General features: G+C 44.1%; 1 protein-coding gene across 1 annotated transcript; it reads right to left on the bottom strand.

Annotated features, from left to right (window-relative positions):
- Positions 1-1,771: 1,771 nt before the first annotated feature.
- On the bottom strand, positions 1,772-10,648 carry LOC142803366 (uncharacterized). The gene is made up of 3 exons (XM_075888484.1): positions 10,565-10,648; positions 9,368-9,412; positions 1,772-3,050 (listed from the first exon to the last, which is right to left on the bottom strand). The coding sequence occupies exons 1-3, from the start codon at positions 10,605-10,607 to the stop codon at positions 2,002-2,004; spliced, it is 1,137 nt and encodes a 378-aa protein (XP_075744599.1). The 5' UTR covers positions 10,608-10,648; the 3' UTR covers positions 1,772-2,001.
- Positions 10,649-11,150: the final 502 nt, after the last annotated feature.

Here is an 11,150-nt window from a genome sequence, read left to right as displayed (position 1 = left end):
GCCGGGGCCAAAGGGGTGTGTTGCCACCGCTGGGGGCCTTCCAGGTCCATTCAACCAGCATTGGCCCAACCCCCAGGATCCCCTTTTCCCCGGACACGGCAAAGCCACGCACGGCTAGGCGTGGGAGGGTGTCGAAACCCGCCCGTTAACTCGGGTCCGTGGTGTCGCTATACACCAAACGCCTGCTTGCGTAGACGCCCCTGCGGGTAATATATAAGAGAGGGCGCAATGGCGGGCTCCGAAAAATTTGACCATATGGGTTTCTTTAATGTGCAGCGACCTCGCACAGTACACGGGTCTTCACGTAAAGTCTGGTGAAGTGCGCGACCGGTGTCGTTTACGGAGTACCGCTGCGCGTTGTCCAGTCCTATACGGTGTCGTATACGGAGTACCTGCGCGTTGTCTAGTCGGCAGATGTGAGCCATAGGCCGGAGCAACGACACATTAGCTCGAGAATTTTCGGAGGCGTTTCATCTTTATGCTCCCTCCAACATTTTTCTTGAATATTTTTTTTCCAAGTTTGCGCTGTTATGTACCCCTGTGATATTAACAAACTCACCCAACAACAAGTCTTACTGTAAGACGCCTGTTACTTATCTGTTTAAAATGGGCTACAATTGTTGCAGCTATACCTCATTTTTTCTTCCCCTCTACCTTTTATTCCTCGCACAAAAATGTCGAAATAAGTAAAAGCTGTCATGCGACATATTTAGCTATGCACAACCTAGTCAGGAAGCGATAGAGAGTATGGGCTAACGACGAGAGATACTAGCTGTCGTCTAAACCTGGGCCCGGCAACCTTTTGAGGCGGAGGGTCGACTTGCTGTAAGCGGACATGGCGTGAATCGGATGGCAAATTGAAGGAAATATAGGGGGGGGGGGGGGCTGGCAGTCTAAGAGAAGAAGTTTTCTGAATTGACAATAACGTACAAAACAGTAATGATGTTTGTTTCTACTAGAATGGAAACCATCGAGCCTCGCGGGCCTGGTCTAGGTGACTGCTATGAAAGCCGAGCATTGTGTTCAGGAAACCTGTATGCGAGTGGTACGGCAGTTAGAACTTGGAACACGTGCTCTGAAATTTGCTTTTCTCATTTGTGTTAATCAATATTGGAGTCCTACCAATCGTTTCCGAGATACGGTTCTTCAAAAGTGACATATTTGCTAAATTTCTTTCAGCTATATTTTGAATTTGGGTGTACTGAACAATTTTTGAAAGTTTTTATTTATGGGTAATAACGTTTTCCCCAAACAAGTTGTAACAATAATTTCAAATCAGACTGCTACTGACAAGCAATAAATAAATTATCTGATGACGGAGGGTTTAGACGGTGCAGTCTGAGAAGGTTAGAAAGTAATTTGTTGGACGGAGTTCTCTTAAAACCACCAATATGTGATTGACGGTCGACGTGAGCATTTTGCTGCTGTCACCGACGGTAGTATTGGCAGCACATGAATGAAAGTCAGTATATTACGGCAGCAAACATAAATCAGAGCACGTCTGTCCCCAAACGAGGACAAAAATTCCAAGCTTATAAAAACGTTTGTTTCACTTCCATTATTGTTTTCTGTTCGAAATATTGGTCATGTACATTTAACTTTCTGAAATTTTCTGCAAAGTTATTGGTATCTCTTGCAGTCGTTATTATCAGTTAATAATAAAAAAAGAGTGATGATCCTCGTACTCTCTGCAATGCAGACTTGTGAAAAATTATGTCCACTAAAAGAAAATAAACTAAATACAGGTAAGATACGTATCAACGGGTCGAGCTTGAAGGAATCGAAGATCTTTATTAATGAGTACTGATCCGCAACAACTAACATTTCTTTATTGACAAGGTAAATCTTTCATTGCGCATTGATACAATGTTTTAGGTGTCAAACAATGGTATAGGCGGCTTGCACATGAAAACGATGCCTGTCTGAAATAGCTGCTGGCATAGATTGACGGTAGAGGAAAGAAACAGCCCCTTTCTTTCCTGTCATATTTACAGTGTTTACTTAGTTTGTCGGTGTACCGGATAAACCACCAGAAACAGAGGCACCACCACGCGCACCAGCTCCAACGTTGCCAGCGAAATTAGCGCCTGTACCCCCAATTACACCGCCAGTAGCACCACCACCTACATTGCCATGTCCTGCCACATCTGAACTTATGCCTGAGTCAACTCCAACGTTGAGTCCAATATTAAGATTGCTATTAAAACGCAGGTGACCCCGGCTCCCACCGCGAAGTCCACCCCTGCCACCTAAGCCGCCACGAATGCCACCGCCAAGCCCGGCTCCTACTCGTCCTCCCAACCCTCCATGAGCACCGGCTCCCAACCCTGCACCTGCTCCCATTCCAGCTCCAAAGCCAGGTGCGTAGCCCCAGCCGTTGTAGCCAAGTCTTGAAAGCAGCGCCTGGTCACGCTGCATACGACGCAAAAGGCGCCTGATCTGGCGCTCCCTTTGCCTTAGCCGGCACCTTTCGCGCAAAGTAAGGGCACCATAATTGATGGCACCAAAGCCTCCCGGATATCCATATAATCCATATGACGGCCCTCCATAGCCTCCTGGAAGCCCAGTGCCACTACCGATACCGGCGCCGAAACCTCTGAGGGCACCCGTCACCGCTGCCCCAGCAGAAGGAGCGCCAGCGTCAAGACCAGCATTTCCAGATGAACTTGCTCCATCATAGCGAACGCCTAAGCCACTTGCACCAAACCCCATGCCTGTACCTATGTTGTTGCCATAGGCTCCGCCTACGCCTGTGCCTCCGCCTTGGTTGACGCTGTAGGACACACCGGCCAAACTGCCTAGGCTATTACTGTCTCTTCCCAAGGACCCGCTTGTGCTGGCCCCGTACACTCCATTACTACTCGCACTTAAGGGGTATGGTGCATTTCCGACGCCGTAGCCTGCGTATACAGCAGAACCTGCTCCCAAAGGGACACCGTAGCTGCCGTGAGAATTTCCGCCGTACTGCGAACTTCCACCACTTGAAAGGGCGAGGTTAGCTGTTCCTCCATAACCACCAGCAATGCTTGCAGTTCCTGCACCTGCCGTACCTGAATAGAGAGAGGACTCAGTAAACGCCATTGCACATATGCATACCTTTATATCAAAAGCATATCATGTAGGCATGCTTAGTTGAGGTAGCTTTACTCCTTTAGGTTCGGCAACGTTCTGATTGCCTCATAGAGCAAATTATGGAGATATCCAAGCAGCCCTACAGATATCTGTATAACCATTCCGGTGTCACGTGTTCAAGCCATGGAATGATTATGAGGCACACCACAGTGCGAGATCCCGAATTAACGTATGACCACATAATGTTCTTTACCGAGTGCATAATTACAAATGCTCTTGTATTCCTCCAGTTTAGACAACCCCGAAATGTTGCCGGCATGGCCTAGAAAGGAACTCAGGATGTAGGAAAGACTGCAGTACGTCATTGCAAATTATCGGAGGGAACTGGTCATTTAGAAATAAACTACAACTACCAATTTATTAAACAGAAAACACATAAGCTCTCTAAGTGTTTGTTTCGCGCTAAATGTATGAACAACAAGAGTTATACAACTGGCACTCGGACACCTAAAATCTTTACTAATGTAAAGTGAAGAACACGTGCAACTTCTTATTAGTTACATTACATTAGGCAATCGTTTATTAATCTCCATGACTCTTAATTCACTGCTAATTTGGTAAACTTTCATATGCAGTGCCAGTGCGTTAAACAAAAGGGATTCTCGCCTGCTCAACACGCTGATGTGTCATCGATTAGAGCTGTGCTACAGCACCTCCCAAGTCATTTTCAGTGATCATTCATTGAGAAACGAAAAAAGGTATATTATATTCTGTGTAATTAATATATCTTGGTAGACTACTAGGATGCAAAAATTTAGAGAGTCGGACGTGACAATGCTTTGTATATTGTGTGCTCTTTTCAAAATTTAGCTCTCGCAACGTCCCCCGGTCGAACCATGGCGTAATTTGGAGCAAACCTTATATTACAGGTCTTATTATAACTGTGGAACATGATGTGAGCAGGTAGTCATCTATGTAAGTGCAACACGTGGTGCTACTGTGCTAGGTCAATTACTTGCGTTTGGCAGCGCAATATGTTCATCGGCCATTGCACTAAACCGTAGAATAAGGAATGTCATTATGAAAGGAACGCGCAGCAAGATATATGCAAACAGGTAGTATAATTTTCATAGAAGTCAATGTATCTAGCACTTGTTGTCTTGTAACTATCACCATCTACGTAGCGTGAGAACAACTAACAGAAAGCAAAAAATAAAGTAAATATGATGTCATAACCTGAAGCGGTAGCAACGTCATACATTTACCCCAAATGGCGCAAAATTTAGTGGTCCATATTGCTGACCTGTTACGTGCTTGGATAGCGTCTTTATGGCTCGCCAATCGCGCGTGCGACACAAGAGGAAGAAACAAGAAAGGTTAGGGAAGAAGCGCTCTATTATTTGCCAAACAGTGTTCTTGCCATATACACCAGCATAATACCATAATACTTGGAAGACTAACGTTGCCCAATCATAGAAAAACACCACTGCAGCGAGGCAGCAGACTTGAAAATATTACTTTGGCAACCTGAAAGCACTGGGAACAGCAAAGGTTTGCGGGATGTAAAGCGCGTGGGGGAGGGGAGGAACACTGAAGTCCCTAAAAAATCAAACGATTCATTTGCGGAGTGAATGAAGATGAGTGAGATGAAGCGTCCGTCCGTCTGTCTGTGCGGTCGTCAATGCATCTGTCCGTGCGTCCAATCGTCCGTCGGTCCGTCCATCCGTGCATTCGTGCATCCGTCTGTGCGTGCATCCACCCGTACGTCCATACGTGCGTCCATGCATCCATCCGTGTGTCCGTCCATCCATCTGTGCATTCATCCGTGCATCCGTCCATCTGTCTGTTCATGCTTCCGTCCGTCCTATCGCTCACTTCTATTGGACCAACGCCATTTGGGAAATGAGGTGAGAAATAGTGATGAGACAGCGCCAGTTATTATACTGTTCGGGAGATAGTGTCGGGTACGCCTGGCGCAGGACAAGGTTAGACTAAGAGGAGCTTCACTTCTAATAACTTTACCGCAAACGGCATTGCTGCGGCGCATACTGTTCAGCGGCGTGGTGTCGAGGTCACCGTATGCGGCTTCGGTGATTAGCAACTGTGCGTCAAGACGGCACACAAATGAACAAGTGCGCTAAACAAGCGCAAGGATTCGATTTTCCAGCGCCGTCTTTGTCGGACTGACCGTGCGGCGCAGCTTGACCAGGATCAGCATTCAAATAATCATCTGGCTTCGACTAAAAAATGCATCTATTTGCGCACTGAAGGCTAGAAAAAAAAAGATATCTCAACGCGCTCAATAAGGGCTGCACTTCATGCCGATCGACCGACGATGTCGGCCGAAGCAGCGATCTCGAAATTAAGTCTTAGCACACTGGTACAGCCATACCCATCCCGTGAGATCCTTAAAATCGTGATTATTTATCTGGAGTAGTGTATCATACAATAAACTGTCTTCTGTATGGACTGATCTGCTAGCCAAACTGACAGTACCCCCGAGCAGCATGAAAGAATTGGAGATCGTTTTGGTGCGATAAAAAAGTTTTCTTACCGTTCATGGCTCTCGTAGCTTGTCATCATCGCAGTTACGGTTAGCAGAAACAAAAAAAACAACTTCTATAACACTGACCGTTGCACGGAGAGGTGCTTTTTTTCAACTGAGCGGTACAAAATGCGCGCGTGCCGCTGATAACCCGCGTGGTGCGTCGAACTGGAAGCCGTCGTATCCCACAGTTTTCTGCGACTGCCTATGTTACCGATCACCTATTCAGTTTTCCGCCACTCCAGCGCGCTTTGCACATCCCGCAAACCTTTGCTGTTGAGAATACAGCCTTTTGTTTGCTTAGCGTGCCGAATTCACCGGCATGAAAGGCGAGGGCACGACAGCCGTGCGCCAGTGAAGGCAGTTGGCATACGGAAGTGGCTATCTACACATTTTACCACGCCAGTAAACAACGCATCAGCGAATAACGCATCAGCAAGTAAATTAACTACGGGAGGTACGCACGAAAACACCAAGCCAAAGAGAGCAATGCCTCGTCGACCAGGTGTTGCGCCGAACACAAGCCCATATATATAAGACTGCCCGTACCCGCTCTTCATTTATGGCACTTGACGAAAACAAAATGAGGCTACGAACCCTTCAGCCAAGTGCCAGATAAACCGTAAATTTTTACTTTAGTTTGGTAGATATGAAATATATGAGCATTCCAAAAATTATCTGCACATTTTGGTTATCTTTCTTTTTTGGCTCCTCACCCGTAGAGCTTTAATCGTACGGTGGGCGTTGATGTCTGAAGAAAGTAGCTTACGACCTTCATGGCCGATATAATTTGGCCATGCACGCAGTACGTGAAGCGTATTCATGTGCATAGTTTATATAATAAAACTAATGTAAGTCGTGTCTTGTGTGGCCACTTCTGAACAAACTATGTGATCAAAATACTTTTCAGCTTTCCGCCAATTGAAATAGTTTTTGTCACTTGATCTTCTGCTTATGGTCTGCTCAGCTGGTCGTCTAAGGCTAGCCAATCAGATCACAACTCCGAAGAAAGCTCGTGCAATTGTTTGGTTACGCAATAAAAAATTGCGGGTATTTCAATACACTGTTTCGGCAAAAGTAACCACATTACTTGTATCAGCTTCTTTTTGCCTAGCAGACTGGATGGCCGGGCCAGCCAAATAGCAGCAGTAAATGAGACCCATGACTGAGAGATTCATCCTCTTGTGCTTCACAAGCTCTACGAAATATTTTTAGACGCGAAGCATCTCTTTGACTCACGTGTGTAATGTCAAGCGTAAGTTCGTAAGAACGCACCACAACGCGTTCCCCTTACCGCAGGTGTTAGAGCGATGACAAGTAGGTCAAGCATGGTATAACTGTTGTTCAAGCACACGAATACAAACAAAGGAACAGAGGACAAGCGCTTTTTCGCAGTTGCGAGAAAGCGCTTGCCCTCTCTTCATTTGTGTGTATTCGTGCGCTTGAACGACAGCTATATCATGCATATCCAACTAGCCCAACTTTTGATTTTGTTGCAAGCAGTTCAAGTCGCAGCTGTACTTTGACGCCCCTCGCACGCTTCTCTCGCTGGTTCGCACTGAAGGCTCTCTCTCTCACTCGCAGCATGCTCTCCGTAGCACCTGCAGCTGCCGACTCATCCGCCCACTCTCAACACGCTTCTCTCTCCCTTAACCCTCTTCAGCGCCCACAACGCTCGACCACGCGTGAAGTGTAAACTCTTTCGACTCGTTTATCTGCGATGAAACTCACACGAAACCTCACCCGCCTCCCGTGTTTCTGCATTTCAAACAAACGGTTACTCGAGTGAAGCTACACAGAGTTTCGCTTCAAACGCGTCGACGCCCGTTTCATCCGGGTCAACGCCGTGCACACTGCTGCTGCTTTGCATCCCATAAGGGGTGCTCTCCGGGGAGATGGTCCATAATTTGTTTTTACCTCTGCTAACTACTACTTCTACTCCTCCTCCTCCTCCTCCTCCTCCTGCTACTACTACTACTACTACTACTACTACTACTACTACTACTACTACTACTACTACTACTACTACTACTACTACTACTACTACTACTACAATGATTTACTTATTTACTTATGTGCACAGAAGAGTATTGGTGTCTCACTCACAGCCCAATAGTCGGCCTGGGAAATGCCTCCGCAAACACGTCCCAGTTGTGACTGTTGAAGTGTGCGCGGGTGAACGCTGACATATGTGTGCACGTATGCATTGTTCTCTCTTTCCTCCTTGCTTTCTCTTCTTTCCTTTTCTCTCCATTTTCTCCCATTTTTGCAGCGAGGGGAAAAGGGTACAACCTGGTTAACCTACCTGCCTTTCTTTTGCCTCTCTCTCTCGCCTTAGCCACAGCACTATTAGCTCTTAATTTGCTGGAGCACATGTTTATAGACCCGTACGAGTATTTCGGAAAGTGTACCGATCGTGAGATCTCTCGGTGGTGACGGCTCCCCATGCTGTGCCCTTCAAAGTTATAACTCGTGAAGACGGCTGCATATCGTAGACAAAGAATTTTCAGAGTTGCTCCGGAAATTTTTTTTGTGCAACTGAAGGATAGTAGAGAGCGCTGAGAATTATACTAAGAGAGAATGTACGAAAAAAAAAAGACCGCGGCAAAAATGAAACCTCCCTACGGATACGCGTGCTAACATTTGTCGCTGCCAGACATACAGTCACCTAAGGAGCAGTTCGTACAGCAGCTGCTTTAACTGTCGGTTTCATCAGCCGCAGACATTACAGAACAAAAAGTATTCTAGCATCAGTTCTCAAAAGCGAGGATCTGCTTCAAATTATCTGTTCTTATGGCTTGCCTGTGTTTCTCCTGACAAAAAATATACTACACTTATAAAAACACACTTGCTAGCAAGCGACTTGCTTTTGTAAATAATGCAGGTGCACAAAGCCAACACAAAATATTCACACTCACTATTTAATTCCTCAAGAAATATTAGCTTAAGAACTTTACGATTAAACTATGCAAGAAATATTAGCTTAAGAACTTTACGATTAAACTATGATAAAATTTTCTAAAGTTTCGGAAGCACCTCTTCAAAACTTTTCTTCGATTTATTTTTTTCAGGTAATGTCGACGGTGCGACAAGATGCTTAAAAAAGGAGCTATACGATTTCAATCAATATACATAGCTTCGTTATGAGTTATATTGCAAAAAAATTTATATAAGAATGTATTATTGTGGTTTTCAGGGTGTTAGGAGAACCAAAGCGTAAATAAAAGAATTTGACTAATTCAAGCCGATAGAAAAACTACCATGCAATGGGAAAATGCAATGCCACTTTACTTTACCCAACGAACCACAAATGTACCATTTTATTTAGTTGTTAGTATTGACCTAATGAATTCCGCTGAACTTTGCATGAAATCGCTTCTGTGCACGTTAAATAAGATTTATGTGTTGCTTTTTGCTTCGAAAAATTTACTGAAAGCTTGGTACGTGGGCGTACTGCAATATGTTACGGCATTTAATGTTGCTGCCTTTGTATAGACACGACGCAAGATGTCTCTCAATATCTAGAATAATTCTTATTTTCTCTCTGTTATGTGGTTTGTAGCTGACATTGTGAAGTCTAATTATTATCCATTTAGTTTCCTAAATGTCTGTTTATTCGTCAAGCTTGGAAATAAAATAATAAATTGCACAAATACGCGCATTAGCTTGTTATATACACTATGAAAGAAAAAAACACATGCACAACAACGAACCCATGAATAAAAAAAACCGTGGGTGAGTTTTTCTTACCTGGAAATGAAGCACCGCTTGAGCTTTGGGCATTTCTGCAGACAGCTGTGGTTACATTTTGGTGAGTGAATATATAATTTCGACAGTTATACAGCTACATTTCGAAGGAGCACATACCACGTGTCAATGTAATTTTTACAACGTACGTATTTTATCTTGCGCGATGGTTTCTGACTGAGACTACGTTAATGCAACTTTGTCAGACAGATTTTTTTCTATTTCTGCTCTCTTCTGTACAACACCACATTTTGTTGCTGTGAACAATACATTTACCTATGAAAGTTCTTGATTCTACTATTTTGACTGTACAGGAAGTTCTATTGAACGATTTCCAGGTGCTTTCAGGAGAGGAAGCTCGTACGTCTTGGCTGACGTCGGGATTGACCTGGAACGATTCTGTTGTACTTACAGCAAGATGGCAAGTTGGGCCAGTTAGATTACGTTCATAATTTAAAATCTTGTTGAAGCGCCCTAAGAAACTGACGGACAGAAGGGGCTGACAAGGACAGTGCTGTTGTAGTTATCGGGAGCACAAAGGTCACTGCAATCATTCCAGTTTCAGTTTGTAAAAAGCACGCGCTTTTCAGACACAGCAAAGTAACAACTGAGACGCTTATTCGCGTTGATTTGTACCTGTGAGTACGTTTTGTGCGTCATTTGCGCGTGACAAACGCGGAGCACGTTTCGATCTGCTTTCCATTCCACGCGTGACCCTTGAATTTGTTGCAATCGCGTTCATTGTTTTGCCTTTGCGGCAAAGCTGTCATTTTTTAGTAAGTTCAGCGTTTCAAAACAACACTTACAGCTTTACTACAGCGCAGAAGGAGGAAAGGGAAGGAAGGCTGGTGAAGTGCGAATTAACACAGTGTTGTTTGTGAACTCGTGCGGCTCCATTGTAGTTAGTGTGCATAATGGGTACCAACCCAAAATTACACTTTGTTAATTTACTCAGGTAATACAAGGAAATTACAGCATTAGCATTTGCTGCCTTATTACAAAGAGCGATTGAATACCCCATCATCTTTGTCAAGACAGTGCGAATCACACTGTGTCGCAAATTAGGAAGCAAAAATTAGGTTGGATAATAGTGCTTTGTTTCCTGGTGACTACAGCAGCACAATTTTTAAGATGGGATTAAATAAAAATTTAGAAATATTAGAGCGGATAAAAATGAAACTAAATATAAATATTACCTACCTAAAAAGCTGAGCGCAGTCGTGGCAAGGACAACCAATCTCATTGTGAAAGCGTCAACGCCGATCTCAGAGATGGAACTTTTAAAGTGTGTTGGTGGATTTATATGCACGTACAACGCGAACAATTCAGGATTTGAAAGGTAAAGTCTATTGTTTTGTCAGCATTGTTCTTGCAGCAGAGTAGAACGCCCTGCACGTTATCCTTGACGTTAAAACTTTAGTAGGAAAAAACTGTCACTAGGATGTACATTATCAGTTTTTCTCAATACGTGACGTTTAAGCAATCACTAGGCATTGCTGTTGGTCCTGCTCTATATGATTAACCTGATTAATTTTTTAATGCAGCTGTTTTTAAAATCGAACAGGTTAACATGTCCAAGAAATGTCGAAAAGGGGATCTTCCCTATACAAGAACTAGATACGAAAATGAAACCATCCAATTTATCTTACCAACAATTTTAAACAAACATGAAAAAAACGATTGTCGCCTACACACACTAAAACCTAAAGAACATAAAAAACTATTTTGTAAAGTACAGTGCATAGGTACTTTGTTTTGTGTGTATGTTTAACTCATAGAATACGTT

Source organism: Rhipicephalus microplus, chromosome 3 (genome assembly GCF_043290135.1).
Source record: "Rhipicephalus microplus isolate Deutch F79 chromosome 3, USDA_Rmic, whole genome shotgun sequence".
Lineage (NCBI taxonomy): Eukaryota > Metazoa > Arthropoda > Arachnida > Ixodida > Ixodidae > Rhipicephalus > Rhipicephalus microplus.
This window is presented reverse-complemented; position numbering and strand designations above follow the sequence as displayed.

What these genes read in the sequence shown, in the direction of transcription:
- LOC142803366 (XM_075888484.1), bottom strand. Translation starts at nt 10,607, where the DNA reads ATGAGATTGGTTGTCCTTGCCACGACTGCGCTCAGCTTTTTAG. An exon ending in GACTGCGCTCAGCTTTTTAG is followed by an intron (nt 9,413 to 10,564) that starts GTAGGTAATATT and finishes ATGTAACCACAG; the next exon opens with CTGTCTGCAGAAATGCCCAA. An exon ending in AAGCGGTGCTTCATTTCCAG is followed by an intron (nt 3,051 to 9,367) that starts GTAAGAAAAACT and finishes CTCTCTATTCAG; the next exon opens with GTACGGCAGGTGCAGGAACT.